Below are 19,615 nucleotides of genomic sequence, written 5' to 3' on the forward strand. Positions count from 1 at the left end.
AAAATTCTGTTTAATTTATCTTGAACTCAAAAATTGATAAATCTGCCACCCCTTGGATGTAAGTTCAAAAGCATGAAACAGGAGTACTCAAGGGACTTATAAAATAAATAGCAAACTTAAGAGCTCTAGATGCTGCAGAGGTCAAGAAACAAATTATAAAAGATAGCCACAAGATGGTATTACACTCCCTCCAAATGGACATGTCCACTTACTCAGCCTTGATGGGAGAATGTTAGATAAGCAATATACCATAAACTTTGAAATACCCAATGAATGTTCTGCTATTCTATATAGAAAAAAAATGCTTTCTACTTTCACAAAGTCACTAGAACTGCACTTGTTGAATGCGTTTAAAATATTAATACTGCAATGATGGAAACAAACCGTAACGCCAACATTGCAAGATTGGTATAGAAAAAATACACCAATTTTAAGAGTTCTCTCTTTCCTCACCAGAACAGTATAACACTTACAGTACTACATGGTTTCACTGGCTTTCCTTTAAAAGAAAAAATCTGATTTTTTTTTATAAACAATCAATAATTAATGTCAGTACATTAATTAAGGAAAAGAGTTAGGGAGAGAAAAGAGGGATAAAAAGGAGTGGGGAAGAAAGGAAGGAGAAAAAGAAAGGAAAAGAGGGGGGAGGACAGGTACCCCTCCTCTTATAACATTGTATAATTGATCATATGCTTATTACATGACACAGACTCCTGCAATGTTCATTCTATCTGACTTTATTTGTTACTCTGTTTTCTTTATATTTGAACATCAATAAAAATCATAATAAAATAAATAAATAGGAAAAAATAGAGTATCTTTGCTCTGTATATTTTAAGAAAGGTTCTCTGGGTAGTGCAGACTTACCTAAAGGGATACTGTTATGATTTTTACGGTATACTTTTTATTTCTAATATACACTGTTTACATTGCAAATAATTCACTCTACCATTTAAAATGTTATTCTTGAACCAACAAATGTTTTTTCTTTTAGCTGTAATATTGGTGTCTAGCCAGCCATCTAAGTGCATTGTGCCCGATTCGGAGCTTTCAGACAGAGACAGCACTACACACTGGACTGGAACTGCCAACTAAGGCCCCCCCACCCCGCGTGCATGTGCATCTATGTCCTTTTAACTCACATACAGAGAAATGGTGTGAGGACGCACTGAAGTTTTCTGCGCAACCGGTCCCTGTTGCTCCTTATGCGAGCAATGGGGGGGGGGGGGGGGGGAAGAGGAGGTGCAGGGGCGAGGTGGCCGACCAGGTTGCCTAGGGTGCCTGGTCGGCTTGGCCCGCCCCTGGACTTTGCCACAAATCTGGGCCTATCTTTAATAGGACACTAGATATAATAGTTTATAATAGTATTTATTTTAGGGGTATAGTTTGCCTTTAACTGTATTTGTATTTCCAATGCAAATCTTTGACTACAGGTTATTAGATTGTATTTCATAACCTGCCAATAATATACCAATAATTTTCAAGTTTAAAAAAAAAAAAAAAAAAAAATTCAAATCACAATATTAACTTTTTATTTATTTTTAATTTCTCTATACATACCTATGAAAATGTGGGAAAAGATCAAGAAAAAGTGATCGGAGTTCATCTTTGCTAATTTCACCATTTTTATCCTGTTGGTATAAAAAAAAAAAAACCTTAAATTAAATATTTATATAAAAACTTTTATAAAGTAGATATCTATACAATATTTAATACATTGAGGGGCAAGTTTGTTATATTGACTGTAAAATCCTCAAAGAAGCATACAACTATATTTGATAAAAAGTATATTTAGAAGAATAGTATGCCCTCAAAAAAAAAAGTTGTAATTTATATTTTCACTTAAAACTAAGCCTACTAAAATAAAAAATTCCCACCGCTCTCATTAAACTACTTGTTGCTTCATTGTTTCAGAATGCTGCAAAACACAAAAAAATTCCTTGTGAGGAAAATGTTTCACCTCGGAAGAACAGGTTCATTTTTGCAGCAGCGTTAAAAGTATACTAAAGCCGATTAGCTAATACTAATGCCGATTAGCAGTAGTCTAGGCAGTATAGGATATGATGAAGGCTCCCAAACTTTGGGGTCATAGTTTGCTTTAAAAATTCTTCTGCTCTGTTCACATTTAGAAATTGCTTTTCAGATCCCATTATTGGTTTATTGTTGTAATACTTTATATTAAGTACAGGTATGGGATCCGCTATCTGGAAACCCGTTATACAGAAAGATCCGAATAATGGAAAGTCTGTCTCTCATAGACTCCATTTTATTAAAAAAAAAAAATTTGATTTCCTTTTTCTCTGTATTAATAAAACAGAGCATTGTATTTGATCATAACTAAGATATAATTAATCCTTATTGGATGCAAAATTAGCCTTTTGGGTTTAATTAATGTTTTATTGATTTTTTAGTAGACTTAAGATATGGAGATCCAAATTACGTAAAGACCCCTTATCCAGAATTCTGGATAATGGGTCCTATACCTGTATAAAACTTTGGTATAGGCTTACATTTTGTATTACTTAAAAACGCTATCCCTCGGTTTGTTTGTAAACTTTATTCCTTGTAATTTCTGAGAGTGAAAGAGATTAAAAAACTGCTGTAAACATTAATTTTACTTGTATAAAACCCAATAAAAATAATTACACAAAAAAATAAATTGCTTTTAAGAGATGACACTGTGCCATAATGAAGCTTAAATCTAAGATTCCTATTGCATTCACACACAGATTTGTCAAAAGCCGATTAGCCTGCCTTTATTTTGTTGGAGTGTGGGAGGAAACAGATTATCCTGGGGAAACCCACTTAGACTTGAGGAGAATATAAAAATTCCATTTGCAAATGCAATGTCCGGCTGGAGTTGAACTCAAGACCCCAGCACTTCATGGCAATCCAATTACCGTCACCAATATTTTTAAAAATGAAAAGCAATCATCTGCATTGTCATGTTGGATATTGCATTTTTGTACTTGTAAAATGGCAACGTGAAATGAAAGGTATTCTAACAGAAAAAAAAAACTATGGTGTGGAGCTACTTTCCTTCAACACATCCGGGGCAGCTCACCATCACAGAATTCCCTTATGAATTATTTTTTGTATTAGAAAGTGCATTAGTATAATAATATATAATATTATATAATTATATATATATATATATATATATATATATATATATATATATATATATATATATATATATATATATATACATACATACACACACACACACACACCTTTATATTTTTTCCTGTCCCTTTTCCTTTCTGTTGTGCCCCTTTCTCTTCTTTCATTTTGTACCTTCTACTTCGTTTCCCAAATCCTTTTCTTTTCCAATTTTTAGCACCCCTGTGCTAAATTTCTTAAACTTTCTTCTCTTGAGTTGTTTTTCTTTCCACAAATAAACATACTGATTCTGTTACATTCCATTACCTTTTATTTTGTTAGTACCTTACTTTTGTTACTTGGCTGATTTTAGTTCTTTTTCCATTTTTCCATTAGCACCTGCCTTTAGTAGTTAGATAAATACAAAATGAACCAACCTTATCATAGAAATCAAACTTTTTCTGTGCTTCCGACAGTTGCTTGGGTGATAATTCCTATAACAGAAGAAAAGGGTTCTTAATAAATAGGACATATACAGTGGTCAATAGATTTATTTGTCATGCATTGATATACCTATAAACTTAAAGGACAATGAAAGGTTAATATAAATTAAAAGTAGATACTGGGAATTTAGATACTGCATATCTAAATTCCCAGATGCTTGCTTCTCTGAGATATGGTGCTGGCAGCCTACAGCAGTGTGAAGCCTACAGTGACATCACTGAAATCTCTCTCCCCTTCCCGTAGGCTGCCAGCGGCAGCCTTCCTATTCTCTGAGCATGTGTGTAACTTGATCCTGTCTCCTGTTCTGAGCTACACATGCCCACCAGCCAATCAGAAGCGGATCTGGCAGAGGGGAGGGGGGGAGGGAATGAAACACATGTGCAGTATGAAGCAAGGAGGGAAAGGAAGGGAGAATACCTTTTTAGAGATGGCTGCCTGTTCTAGAAAATGTGAAGTAAGTGTGACTGAGTAAATATTTGATTAGGTGAGCCAAAAGTGTGGCGTTTTTACTAAACAATAGGAGGACTATTAGGCAGTATGCTTTTTAAATTTTGACGTGCATTCTCCTTTAAATCCATGCATATAACACAAGGTAAATTGATTAGGTATTATGAGGACATAAATACCTTATAAAGGGAAAAATGTAAGAGAATAAAAAGAGTGAACATCAAATTCATCCTACAACATTGTGGATGCTACAATGAGAAAAATATACTAGGATTTAACAGAAGCTTTATTAAGATACAGGCAAAATAAAAATATTAGACAGTAAATATATATAACATATGCTGTAACACATCTTGATGACGATCCCTTGTGGATCGAAACGCATTGATGTGAGTGTTGAGCAATAAAATTCTTTTTGATTTTTTGAATAATATTGCACCTTTTAACTGGTCACGTGTGTATATGTGTATATATATATATATATATATATATATATATATATATATATATATATATATACACACATACACACATACATATATACTGTAAATATATAGTGCAGACACATTTCCACAGCACTTTACAAAATTACAGACATTGATCTCCTCATTTCTTGTTATTAAAATAAAAGGTGAGGCAACAGAGTGATAAACAAAACATGTCCCTGTCCCAGCTTTTTTTGAAACACATTGCTTGCATCAACTAACATATATTTTTCAAAAAACAATTTCTCAATTTCAACAATTGATATGCTATCTTTGTACTATTTTAAATGTAGGGGCTTTGCAAATCATCCCATTCTATTTAAATTTTACACAGCGGGGGTTGTACATATAAAGATATTAAACTATTAGATCATTATATACTCAGATATATACCTGTCCAAGAAGTCATTCCAGCCATTCTTAAATGCATTAATAAAATTTGATATCATATCACACAGCAGAGTATTGCACAACCTCACTGTGAAGAATCATTTTTCCTGCTTTAAATTAAAGGTCAACGCCTCAAGTGTAAAGGGGTTGCCTCTGGTTCTTTTATTTTTTAAATATAAAAAAAGAACCCTACTAACTAAAGAGTAATCAATTTTAGCAATCAATTTTACTCTAAAGGAAACACCCCCAACCTTGATGGTCTTTCTTCATAGATTAATAGATCCATTCCCTTTACCAATTTAGTTGCATGCCTCTGTACTCTTTTAAGCTCATAAATTTCCCTTATTAAGGTCTGGGACACAAAACTGTCCTGCTTACTCAAGGAGAGGCCTCACCAGGAGGCAAAAATTGTTTTCATCCCTCAATGCTCTATTTTATGCAAGCAAGCACTTTATTTGCTTTAGTAGCCACTAATGACAATGCCTACAGTTACAGTTTTAATCCACAAAAATCCCCAAATCCTTCTCTTTAGGCCCCCAACACTCTATAATTTAGTGCATAACTCGTATTTATGTTATTTCTACCAACATCCATAACCTTGCATTTATTAACACTGAACCTAATTTTCTAGTTTGCTGCCCAGTTCTCCAATTTAGTAAAAGGGATCTACAAAGTTGCAGCATCCCGCGTGGAACTTCATGTTTTGCACAATTTAGCATCATCAGCAAAAATAGAAACAGCACGTACAATGCTAACCACGAGGTCATTAATAAGTTGGTTAAAAGTAAATGACAGACCCTTGCGGTTCTCCACTAACAATACTGGTTCAATTATAAAATGTTCCATTCTCCGCCACGCTTTATTCTTCAGCCAGTTCTCCAAGTACAAATATTATGATCCAGACCATTATTCTTTCATTTAATCAGTAACCTGTGGGGTACTGTATTAAATGCTTTAGCAAAATCTAAGTAAATCACATCCACTGCCACTAAGCTTCAGCTCCCTTCTCACAGAGGGCAATTAAAATTATTTAGCAAAATCTACTGCTTGTAAAACCACATTGGCACAAATTTATATTATTGTTATTTTAAATGTATTCCAGTACCCTTTCTCTTTTTACCCCCTCCAAAAATATTCTTACCACCGATGTCAAACTAACAAGCTTGTAGTTTCAGGATATGAATATTATCACCTTTTGAACATGGCTACATTTAGCTTTTCAACAATCCCTTAGCACCTTTCCAGACCTCAAAGAATCCTGGAAAATGAATTCTGCAGGCGTAACAGAAAGGGCACTATCAGTAGGTGGGTTTTTAAGAGACAGGGGGTCCATGAGCTTATCACAAATTTCTTATGAGATATAAAGCACCCCCCTTCCTAAATAGCTAAAACCTACATATTCTCATGCATATGCATCACTTCTATCAAGCATGCCACAATTAACATTACATTAACATTTATTTATAAAGAGCCAACATATTCCGCAGCGCTGTACAATAAGTGATATAAAGAACATCAACATCTCTCAAGAAAACTCCATAACAAAGAGATAGCAGCAGCACCGTAGTCCCTCCCTAAAAGCTAGCTTGTCATGATTTTTCTTTTGCCGTTGATTTTTGTTTTCTTTGGGGGGTTGGGGGTGGTCGAACATATCTGATTTTGTGGTACAGGTATTGATTCTATAATCAATATTGTACATTTTACAGTAATTTGCTTCTCTGTTCTAATTTTAACTAGCTAGACTGTTTTCACAATAACTCATCAATTTGATATGATCTGCAAGATATAAATATTATGGAGGAATGAGATGCTATCAGATGCACAGTACAGGGAAACCTTAAAATGTTGTACATTTTTGTTTGTAAAGAGCCACTGCATTACAAAATGTTCAGGGTGAGTTGTGTGTGAAACAGGGGGATACTTATAAAACAGATCAGTACAAGTTATGAACCTTGGTTGTTACATGTGCACAAAGTTCTCCATTTCCCCACCAACTGTTCCTGACAATAACCTCCATTACACAACCCTTGGTTGTTTGGTCAACACATTTCATAGATGAGAGGAGCTAGAAGAAAGTCAATAGCCACAGAAAGGGTACAAAAAGAGAGTTAAGCATGTTTAGGTGACCTTTCAAGATGACCCTATATTCCAAAAATAAGTAAAAAAAAATAAAAATGTAAAAATTAAGACTACTCCAAGACGAATCAAAGCTAGCCTTAAAGTGATACTGACACAAAAAAACTACTCTTCAAAATATTAATGTACATTCAAGGTTACCTATAGGTGAAGTTGATCATTTTTCACTAATAGGGCTGCTTTTGTAAGTAATTGTTACTTGAAGTTCCTAAACCTGACTGTTTTCCAACCTGACTGTCCCTTCTCAGCCTGTCAGTTATAGCTTCTAATGCGAACGGCCTCCTGCTGCACAAATATGGCAGCCCCCTCATGGAGGATCATGGGGGATCAGATTGATTCTTTTACATTACCTGGCAAATACTTTTAAGGCAAAATTATAAACAGCATACAAAGACGGTGTTTAATTTCTGGTGTCGGTATCTCTTTAAGACAAAGGGCAGCTGAACATAAGAATTTTGTTGCATATAGGAGGGTGGCCCATCCACATCCTGTTTCTGTTCCTATTACTGAGGCAGATGGCTCTGCTTACATGGCTGGCTGGATGGATGGATGCAGATGGCTGTGTTTTTAAGGTTCTAATTAGTGATAGTTTGGTTCTAACCTGTAACCAAACCACTCAAAGTTGGGTACATGCAGACACAGGGTGTAAAAAAAAAAAAATAAAAATACATATAATCAATAATTTAAACACAGTTTTAAGTGTTCAGTTAGGCTTATTTTATTAACTCCAGACGAACATAGTTTCATATTGACTCTATTTGTGATTTAAATAAAAATCCTTCTGTTATTACTTCTAATGTGATACGGAATATGATCTAAATGTTACCTCTGACCAAATATTAGTGCCTGGTTAAAGTGACTTTCTTGCTCTTGGAACACAAACAAGTACAGGTTTGGAATCAATTATAGGAAAACCTGTTATCCAGAAAGCTCCAAACTATGGGAAGTTCAGCTCCAATAGATTTCATTCTAAGCATGTAATTTAGATTTTTCAAATGTGTTTAATTTTTCTCTGTGATAAAAAAAAATCAGTACCTTGTACTTTTTTCCCAACTAAAATATTACAAACCATATTGGTGGGAAAAAAATGCTATTATGTTTATTTAGGTTTAAATTATTTTTCAACAGATTTAAGGTATTGTGATCCAAATTATGGAAAGACCCCTTTATCCTGAAAACCCCAGGTCCCAAGCATCCTGGATAATAGGTCCTATTCCTGTAATACTTTCTAATATAATTAGCATAGGCTCTACACAGTCCAATGAAGGGCAATTAAAAAGGTAATAACATGTGCAGCATTCATCTCACAGCCTTGTTAGTAAAGGATAAATAGTTAGAAAAATAAAAGACCCATGTACCTTAGGAACAGAAACAGGTTTATCACTCTGTTAAAGAAAGAAATCAAAATAACATTTAGAAATTAAACAGAAATAAGATAGCACATACAAATATAATTATAAATTGAATCGAAATCAAAAGGTTTAACAAAACTTAGAACAGAATGTGTGCTCCGTAGGAAGAGAGCTAAAAACTAGAATTATGGAAACATACCACCACTTGTTGAAATTAGTGTTTGAAATTAAAATGTCAATACTCTACACCAATGTACAATGGCTAAATGTAAAACAAACAAACAAACAAAAAAAGATAGATTACACAGAGACACACTTTCTTTTCAACAGTTTGGTTAGTTTCAAACAAAACTGGATAATTGTTGGTATGTTGGAGGTTCCTCTATAGAGTGATATGGCTGAACCAAATTTTTAATGATCTCTGCAATTTGTTTCATCAAACTCACCATAATGTTATTTGGTATTTTTCCACTGCCAAATGATCATACTGCTGCAAAAACTCACTATTCAAAAGAATTATATTGTGACAATATTGTGGCACCACTTAACTTAAGCTTAGAGGGGCAGAGCTCAAAGCTTAAAGGGGACCTGTCACCCTAAGAAATAATTCTAAATTCTTTTCTATTGCGTTTGTTAAGCAAAATAAACTTCACTTACACTATATAAGTAATATAAGCACCAAGCACGTAGGAGCTACGTTTTCTTTATCTTGCGCTCGTTCTCTGCGCTCGCTGCTTAATCTGAGGTCAGAGAACGAGCGTAAGGTAAAGAACCCCCTAATGAACGAGCAGAGGGGGGTTACTAGTGGCCCCTGGGGCGCGATCGCCCAGGGGCCCCATGGGAAAAGCCTGACACGTGGATTCTACGTGTCAGGCTTTTGCTGCTCTCCCCCCCTTCCTGTGCCGCCCACACATGGACTCGACTACTGCTGCTGCTGTGCCTGCTTCTCTCCTATCTCCCTCCTGTGATCTTCAGCTTCTAGACCCCAGGTTAGTGCCAGACACAAACACACACTTATTACACAAATACACACTTATTCTTACACTTATATACACACACACACTTACATTTTGGGGGGGTTTCAAACATTCACAGCACTTACAGAACTCGCACTTACTTGCACACACACACACAAAACACATTTTGCCATGTGTACTTTCCGCATCTTTTTTTTCTTGCCTGAAAAAAATGTTTTATTGCCATTGCGGATAGCATATTCACTAACCGCACTGCGTAATACCTTTTGTGTATTAAGTTGTTGTTTTTATTACATTTTCTGTGATTTTGGTGCATTTTTAGTCATTTTATTGCATTTTTAGCCATTTTATTGCATTTTCAGTTATGCATAGTTGTTGTTCACTTGACTTTGAAAAACTAATTTCCCCAAGCCAAAATATTCAAACTGTGATTCTGACTGCAGATACCACTAGGAAAAAAACAAACAAACATTGATTTTAGGTTTTTTTTTTGGATTTTAGCAATTTTATTGCATTTCACATTGTTCTTTGTTACTTGTCTTTGCACATGGACATTTTGTCTGCTGTATTTCAATTTGGGTGCCTCTATACACCACATAGTTTGGTAAATGTATGCATATAGAGCAAACTGTTCAGTAGAGTGTTTTATGTTGGTATGTTATGAAATGTGGGGGTACATAATGGGGCAAAATGCAAGCTTTGTGACGATTTTCAGAAATGTCATAAAAACCGTTCTGTTTAGCATAGCTTTGTAGTTTGGTAGTTTGCAGTAGAAAGATGTATTTACCCATTTTTGTTCTGTCAGAATGTGTACTTTCGGAAAATGTATGGTTTTCTAGGGTCTCCGTACTGTTAGGGGGTCTTATGGCACATAATACACATACTGGGTGCAAAAATTGCACAAGCCAGAGCGTCATATGTGAAAATTCATATGCCCTATTTTAATTTGGGTGCCCCTGTACACCACATAGTTTGTTAAATCTATGCATATAGGGCATCAAACTGTTCAGTGGACCTCTGGTGTTCCTATTTGGGGTAATTTGCCTTTGCATGCAAGAAATTGTGTGAGACAAATGCGGCAAATTGCAACATTTTTAGGCAATTTTCTGAAATGTCATAGAAACCACTTACTTTAGGCAAGCTTTGCAGATTGGTACTTTGGTGTAGAAAGGACTCTTTACCCATATTAGATTTGTCAGATTGTGTACTTTCCAAAAATATATGGTTTTCAGGGGTCACCCTACATCTATCCCAGATAAAACTGCCATGTGGTTATGAATTAGGTAAAGGTAAGCCATGAAATTAGTGTGTAGGTATATTTTGGGGTCTCTAAGTGTCATGTGCTTTGATAAACCTATGTAAAGTGGGCATCAAACGGTTCAGTAGACCTCTGGGGTTCATATTTAGGGTGTTTTATATAGCTACCTAATGACCTAAGATGCTGCATATTGGATGTTTTGAGGTGATTTTTGGAAATGTCATAAAATCGGCAAACTTAGGAAAACCTTTGTAGCTTGGTACTTTGGAGAAGAAAGACATGGTTACCCATTTTAGATTTCGGAGAATGTGTACTTTCCAAAAATATATGATTTTCTGGGGTGAGTGTATTTTTACTAACTTTATCCCAAATAAAATGATGTAAATGTGTTGATTTTGCAGAAGCTGAAATGACAGAAATGATAGATCATATTGGGGGTGTGTTCATATTGGGGCCCCTACATGCCACATAATTAGGTAAACCTATACATATTGGTTATCAAACTGTTCAGTGGCCCCCTGGCGTTCAAATTCAGGGTGTTTTATCTTGGCACCTAATGATACGTGGGAGACAAGATGCTGCAAAGTGGAAGCTTTGAGGGGATTTTTGGAAATGTCATCAAAATTGCTAACTTTAGAAATGCTTTGCGGCTTGGTACTTTGGAGTAGAAAGACACAGGTACCCATTATAGATTCGGGGAATGTGTACTTTCCAAAAATATATGGCTTTCTGGGGTGAGTGAACCTTTTTGTAGCGTTATCCCACACAAAATGATGTAAATGTGTTGATTTTGCAGAAGCTGCAATGACAGAAATGATAGATTATATGGGGGTATGTTCACATTGGGGCTCCTACATGCCACATACTCAGGTAAAGCTATACATATTGGGCATCAAACTGTTCAGTGGACCCCTGGTGTTCATATTTAGGGTGTTTTATCTGGTTACTTTATGACCTGTAGGAGATAAGATACTATAGACAGGAAGCTTTGAAGCGATTTTTAAGGAATTTTACAAATGTTGCATTGCAACTTGGTAGTTTGGAGTAGACAGACATTTCTATCTATTCTGGATTCCACAGAATCTGTTCTTTCTAAAAATGTATAATTTTCTGGGATAAACCTTCAGTTAGTGGAATTTTTGACCTTGAAATCTAAAGTATTCAGCTTTCTGGAGCAGTGCTTTGGAAATTTGGTAGTGTACTGCTGGGAGTATTTGACCTATACAAATGAGTAATCTCCATAAAACTATATATATTTGGTATTGGCACGTTCAGGAGACATGGGACTTTCCAAATCAGTTGTATTTTTATGCATAAAATAATTTTTGTTTCTGGTGTATGTGTTTATATTAAGGAAAATATTCTTTTTTTCATTTTTTAGACATTTAGAAGCCTATATCTTGTTACAGAATTGGAATTACAAAAAAATTCCACCATATTTTGAAAGCTTAGGTTGTCCTGAAAAAAAATGATATATTGTTTTCTTGGGTAAACTAAAAGTCCCCCTGAGGAAAGGCCCCTACAGTGCAAAATGTTCAAAAACTGTCTGGCAGTAGAAGTTCCACTTTGTTCAAAACAGCTGGCAGCGAAAGGGTTAATATCAATGTCCCTTTAAAGCACTTGAGACCAAAGCTGCACTGCATATTCTAGAACAGGGGTCCCCAACCTTTCTTACTCGTGAGCCACAGTTAAATGTACAAAGACTTGGAGAGCAACACAAGCATCATAAAACTTAATGGAGGCGCCAAATAAGGGCTAAGATTGGCTATTAGGTAGTCTCTATGCACACTATCAGCTTACAGAAGCCTTTATTTGGTAGTAAATCTTGATTTTATTCAACCAAAACTTGCCACCATGTCAGGATTGGGGGCACTGAGAGCAACTTCCAAGGGGTTGGTAAACAACATGTTGCTCACAAGCCACTAGTTGGGGATCACTGTTCTTGGTGCCTTACCAGTTTGGGGGAAGAATTACCCTCCCTCCTGTAAATCTGTACCAATTTTAAAAGGAAAACTAAAAATTAACAAGCTTAATGCAGCAGCCTAAAGGTTCAGAGTCTTTATAACAGTAATAATCCAGGCAATCAAACTTGTAACAGGAATTTCCCATTTCGGATTTTGTAAGAACTGTCAGTGACATGCACATGCTCAGTGAGTTCTAGGCAGCTGTTGAAAACCTAAGCTTAGGGGTAATCACAAATCATCACCCATGCTAGTTCTGGAGCTGCCATGTAATGAAAATCAGCCTTGGACTGTGACAATTATATTGTATATATGCACTATATTTTGAGGTGTACCCTAAGCCAAGATAACAGACAGAGCATGTGTTGTAAATTAGCAGAAAAAAAGATGAGGTGCCACTGGGGGCATCTTCACTGTTAAAGGAATGAGTTGCTATTGGGCTGAAACAAGGTATTGTCATGTATTTCATTTTTTTTTTTTTTTTTAAAGTAGAATAAAAATAATACACATTATGTTTAGCCTTTTATTAATTTTTATTCTACTTTAAAAAAATAAATAAAAAATTAAATACATGACAATACCTTGCCAATGCGATCTGCTGCAGATTGCCATTGCTTGATTCAGCTAAATTAATTAATCCCAAAGTCCTTCTTTATCAAGGACTTGCCAAACTTCATTCCATTAAGAGTATATATTGCTTGCAAAGCCTAATTTATCAATAATTAATTTCATAAGCCACATAGTCACCAAGTTTGCCAGATTGTCCAGATCCCCTTGCAAGGATGACATCCTGGATGGACTTAATTGGCAGTTTTGTATCATTGTCAAACAGATATATTGCTTACAATGCCTTTCACAAAGTCTTTAATGAAATAAAAGTGGACCCAATACAGAACTTTAAAAGCACCCCACTAAGAAACATACACCAAGCAGCCAATGTACCATTCACAATCCCCATTTGTAAATAATCCTTTAGCTAGCATTTTACCCATATGCAAACAGCATTACCAAGACCATCACTTAGGGGTCCATTCATTAAAGTACAATGGGCACAATTACAAAAAATTTGTATTTTCTCTAAACTTTAGAACTCTTTGTACGATAATATCGTTAAAAAAAGTATGATTTATTGTGATACATTCGTTATTTGTACTTTGCGCAATGATAATGAAAGCTTTGGTATCGTGACTATCCTTTGGCCAGGTTGGAGCCGCAGAGTGCCACTGAGTCCTGTGGAAAGCTTCCAAAATCATGCACTGAAGTTTCGAAGTTAGAAAGGTTTTCACACTGGATACGAAAATTTCGTAACTTTCGGATTGCTACCACAATTTTTCATACGTCCAAGAAAATAATTTTCATGACATTTTCAAACATCAAATTAAATTGAAATCAAATTATTGTGGTTAGTGCAAATTTTTTTTCAATCGATCCGAAATTCGGACTTTAACGAATGGGCCCCTTAGTTAGAAAGCGGTTGTTTATGCATTCCTTAAAGCTTTGACAAAATAAAAGTAGACCACATTTACTGCAACCTACTGTCCTAAGTTCTTACCAACTTTATCATAACATCATAAAAATTAAATTTGCTTCATATGATTTGTGCTACATAAAGCCATGCGGACTACTACACAGATAATACATAATGCAGTTCTCTGTAATATAATCTTAACGGAACAGTAACACCAAAAAATGAAAATGTATAAAAATAATTATGATATTATGTACTGTTGCCCTGTGCTGGTACAGCTGGTGTGTTTGCCTCAGAAAGACTACTATAGTTTATATAAACAAAGCTGCTGTGTAGCCATGGGGGCAGCCATTCAAAGGAGAAAGCAGATAAAGCCCAATTATATTCTACAGAGCTTATCTTTTATCTGCTATGTAACCTGTGCCTTTTCTCCTTTTTTCCCAGGTTGAATGGTTGCCCCCATGGCTACACAGCAGCTTATTTATATAAGCTATAGTATTGTTACTTTAGCAAATACACAACTTTACCTGTGCAGGGTAACAGTACATTATATTTTAAATACTTTAATACACTTTCATTTTTGGCGTTACTGTTCCTTTAAACGTGATTCAAAAAACTTACATACAGGTATTAGACCCCTTATCCGGAAAGTTCTGAATTACGGAAAGGCCATCTCCCATAGACTCCATTTTAATCAAATAATTCACATTTTTAAAAAATGGTTTCACTTTTCTCTGTAATAATAAAACAGTACCTTGTACTTGATCCCAACTATGGTATAATTTATCCTTATTGGAGCCAAAACAATCCTATTGGGTTTAATTAATGTTTAAATCATTTTCTTTAGTAGACTTAGGGGCTGATTTACTAAGACACGAATTCGAATCCAAATTGGAAAAATTCCGATTGGAAAACGAACATTTTGCAACTTTTTCGTATTTTTGCGATTTTTTCGGTGCCTTTACGACTTTTCGGAAATGATTGCGACTTTTTCGTTACCAATACGATTTGCGCGAAAAAACGCGAGTTTTTCGTAGCCATTACGACTTGTGCGAAAAAACGCGAGTTTTTCGTAGCCATTCCGAAAGTTGCGCAAAATCTGGCGATTTTTTTCATAGCGTTAAAACTTAAAAGGCACAACGTTTTGCGCAAGTTTTAACTCTACGAAAAAATCGCGACTTTTTTCGCGCAAATCGTATTGGTAACGAAAAAGTCGCAATAATTTCCGAAAAAAATCGCAAAATACCGATCATTACGAAAAAAACGCAATCGGACGCATTCGGCCCGTTCGTGGGTTAGTAAATGTGCCCCTTAGGGTAGGAGAATTATGAAAAGACCCCTTATCCGGAAAACCCCAGGTCCCAAGCATTCTGGATAAAGGGCCCCATATCTGTATAACTTTTCCAAAGCAGATACATTTACAGGCCAGGTCTAAAATATTTTTCCTTTTTAAATATTGGAAGTGCATTGGCTTTCTTCCAATCCACTGATACTATACTAGATGAATGAGCGTTTGAGCAAATCATGAAAACAAAAATGGCTGCCAAAAGTAACAAAACGCTTTATGTAGTCAAGGGTATATTGCATCAGGACCGGACCCTTGTTAATGTTGATAAAACAAACACCATATACTTAATCATCCATTAGTAACTTGTTTGCTTACTAAGAAACTTTGTTAGCAAAAGTTACTTACTTCTCCCCCACTTATAATCTTGTCTTTTTGATGGCATCGTCTGACAAGCTCAAGTGCCAGTGGACCACTTTTCACACCTTCAGATTCAACAATCCCAAGCTCCTTTGCTAAATGATTACGATCGTCATATCCATTTTCCTAAAAAATACAAAGTAGAAGTAGTCACCCTCCTTAAGATGATCCCTTCAGGATTACTATAACATTTTAATTTATATATAAGAAAAACAAATGATAGCTGCCTGCATATTCAGTTATTCCTTGGGGCTTTTCCATTGGTGTGTAGAGTATTAGGTCAATGTGAAATTTCTGACAGGACTTGACACAGAGTAACTGGGGGGGGGGGGGGGGTTAGAAGTCTGCACTGGGTTGTGTGTGTGCCTGGCAACAACTACATTGTCTATGCATTTTCTAGGCACTGCCTGAATTAGTTAACTCCAGAGACGCCGATTCTTAGTTGAGCCAAAAAAAATAGATAAATTAACTGGGGGGTTGGGGGGGGTTGTGGTTGGGGGGGGCACCAATATTTATTATTTATTTTTTATTTATATACCGTCAAATACCGTGATACCGATATAATTTTGAAAAATACCGTGATATAAATTTTTGGTCATACCGCCCAGCTCTATATTGCAGTAACACATGTTTTGCTATACACATGTTTATTCCCTTTGTGTGTATTGGTACAGAACAAAAAAGGGAGGAAAAAAGCAAATTGGACATAATGTCACACAAAACTCCAAAAATGGGCTGGACAAAATTATTGGCACCCTTTAAAATTGTGGATAAACAAGATTGTTTCAAACATGTGATACTCCTTTACACTCTCCTGGGGCAAGTAACAGGTGTGGGCAATATAAAAATCACCCCTGAAAGCAGATAAAAAGGAGAGAAGTTCACTTAGTCTTTGCATTGTGTGTCTGTGCGTGCCACACTAAGCATGGACAACAGAAAGAGGAGAAGAGAACTGTCTGAGGACTTGAGAACGAAAATTGTGGAAAAATATCAACAATCTCAAGGTTACAAGTCCATCTCCAGAGATGTAGATTTGCCTTTGTCTACAGTGCGCAACATTATCAAGAAGTTTGCAATCCATGGCACTGTAGCTAATCTTCCTGGGCGTGGACGGAAGAGAAAAATTGATGAAAGGTTGCAAGGCAGGATAGTCCGGATGGTGGATAAGCAGCCCCAAACAAGTTCCAAAGAAATTCAAGCTGTCCTGCAGGCTCAGGGAGCATCAGTGTCAGAGCGAACTATCTGTCGACATTTAAATGAAATGAAACACTATGGCAGAAGACCCAGGAGGACCCCACTGTTGACACAGACATAAAAAAGCAAGACTACAGCTTGCCAAAATGTACTTGAGTAAGTCACAATCCTTCTGGGAAAACGTCTTGTGGACAAAGCACATCATTCTACTGTTTTCCCGAAAATGGAATGAGGCCTACAAAGAGAAAAACACAGTACCTACAGTGAAATATGGTGGAGGTTCAATGATGTTTTGGGGTTGTTTTGCTGCCTCTGGCACTGGGTGCCTTGAATGTGTGCAAGGCATCATGAAATCTGAGGATTACCAAAGGATTTTGGGTCGCACTGTAGAGCCCAGTGTCAGAAAGCTGGGTTTGCGTCCGAGATCTTTGGTCTTCCAGCAGGAAAATGACCCCAAACATATGTCATAAAGCACCCAGAAATGCATGGCAACAAAGCGCTGGAGAGTTCTGAAGTGGCCAGCAATGAGTCCAGATCTAAATCCCATTGAACATCTGTGGAGAGATCTAAAATTGCTGTTGGGAAATGGCGCCCTTCCAATAAGAGAGACCTGGAGCAGTTTGCAAAGGAAGAGTGGTCCAAAATTCCCGGTGAGAGGTGTAAGAAGCTTATTGATGGTTATAGGAAGCGACTGATTTCAGTTATTTTTTCCAAAGGGTGTGCAACCAAATATTAAGTTAAGGGTGCCACTAATTTTGCCCAGACCATTTTTGGAGTTTTGTGTGACATTATGTCCAATTTGCTTTTTTCCCTCCCTTTTTTGTTCTGTTCCAATACACACAAAGGGAATAAACATGTGTATAGCAAATCATGTGTTACGGCAATACTTTTCTGTGAGAAATACTTGATTTTCTGGAAAGATTTCTGGGGTGCCAACAATTTTGACCATGACTGTATAAACACATTTACTTTCCTAAATAGAATAAAAAATATTGCACACAGTTAGGACCTTTTCTCTGATAGCCAGTTCAGGTCATTGCTGAATGGGAGTGGCAACACCTTGCTGTTACGTATGTCACAAAACCAGTGGCAATGTCCAGCCCTCCCCTGTGCTGAATGCAAAGCATCCTCCCAACAGCTGCATGCAGTGTAACTTCCTTCTAACTAAGGCTATGCACAAGCCCATTGATCTTATTGGTAATCAGGTCTGTGCACTATCCATGATACAACACAGGCTGTACCAAAATAAGCACACTACACTATTTATAAAAGCAGAGGTAGTAACGGAAACATTGGGCTACCTTGGCAACCAACAAAATATATTCTTTAAAGTCATGTTGAGTGCTAAGTGCCTCAGCTTGCCTGGGCATTTGAAGCAAAATTAATAGAAACACAGCTCCGCACTCAACAGGGAATTTTAAGATTTATATATAGTATGTGTATTTATTATAAACAGAACCCATATCTATATAACTATATCCATAATATGTTAAGTTAATCATGCAATTATGCCTTAAATTACCATGGATCACAGAATCTACACTTTTTGGATAAAAGTACAATTGGCATTGGGACTTTTAAGCTTTAAAATGCCAGCAGAATTTTGCCTTTTATTTGCACTCAGTGACCGATGTTTTTGAACATTTGGGGCCGTCTCAGTTTAAGGGCATATTCCCAGGGGAAACTTTTAGTTTACCTAGAAAAACATTTATCACGACAACCTGAGCTTTCTAAATCTGCTTTAGTTTTTGTGTATTTCCACTTCTGCAACAAGATTCAGAACTCTAAATGAAAAACTATGATCCCAGGAGGTAGCCCTTAATTCCTAAAATGGCAATACTAATTAGGAGTACCCAATAGCACATACTACTAAAAAAAGTCTATTTTTATTAAACTGGCTTATTTAGATGAAGCAGGGTTTTACATATGAGCTTGTTTATGCAATATATTTTAATAGAGACCTACATTGTTTGGGGGTATAGATAGATAGATAAGTAGTTTAAGAACAGGAAGAAATGTATATATATATATATATATATATATATATATATATATATATGTATATGTATATATATATATATATGTATATATATGTATATATATATATTATTACACATAAAGATGCTTTCACAAACTGTAAAATGCTTATTTTACTTACCAGACTAGCTTCAGGTTGAAAGACTGCCAATGTAAAGTCAAGATTGAAAAACTGAAGGAATTCTGTGAAAAGGTTGGCAACCAGACGACCTACAATAGTAAAACAGTCCAGATGATTTTTTTTTTTAATTTAAGGAAATAAATAGTAGCAGGAGGTATGGGATCTCTTATCTGAAAATTCAACATGCAGAAATCTCAGAAGAAGCCACTTCCCACAGAGTTAATTTCAAGCAAACATTAATAGTGTTTAATAATTACCTTTTTCTCAGTAAAAAATTAACTGATCCTTGTGCTAAAAGGTAACTATGCGGCATCAATCCATATTGGTGGCAAAACAACCCTACCAGTTTTCCTTAATGTTTAATTTTTGTTTTTTTTAGTAGACTAGAGATATGTTCAAATGACTAAAAAACTTCTTACATAAAAAACCCTCAGGCCCCATTCATTCTAGATACAGGTATGGGATCCATTATCCAGAA

At 35.9% G+C, this 19,615-nt stretch overlaps 1 protein-coding gene across 19 annotated transcripts in view; it reads right to left on the reverse strand.

The window, feature by feature from the left end:
* The window catches only part of fgfr1op (FGFR1 oncogene partner), a 39,813-nt gene that overhangs the window by 7,342 nt on the left and 12,856 nt on the right, over positions 1 to 19,615 (reverse strand). For 13 of the 19 annotated variants that reach the window (XM_018093900.2, XM_031901721.1, XM_031901720.1 and 10 more), the window contains 5 exons: positions 19,138 to 19,226; positions 15,774 to 15,911; positions 8,423 to 8,449; positions 3,540 to 3,596; positions 1,561 to 1,631 (listed from right to left, as the gene is read on the reverse strand). In XM_018093900.2, the coding sequence (XP_017949389.1) occupies positions 1,561 to 1,631; positions 3,540 to 3,596; positions 8,423 to 8,449; positions 15,774 to 15,911; positions 19,138 to 19,226 (382 nt within the window). The remainder of the gene's footprint in view (positions 1 to 1,560; positions 1,632 to 3,539; positions 3,597 to 8,422; positions 8,450 to 15,773; positions 15,912 to 19,137; positions 19,227 to 19,615) is intronic. The other 6 variants (XM_012963023.3, XM_012963024.3, XM_012963022.2 and 3 more) reach the window with 1 other exon arrangement.

This window comes from Xenopus tropicalis, chromosome 5 (assembly GCF_000004195.4).
Source record: "Xenopus tropicalis strain Nigerian chromosome 5, UCB_Xtro_10.0, whole genome shotgun sequence".
NCBI classification, from domain to species: Eukaryota; Metazoa; Chordata; class Amphibia; order Anura; family Pipidae; genus Xenopus; species Xenopus tropicalis.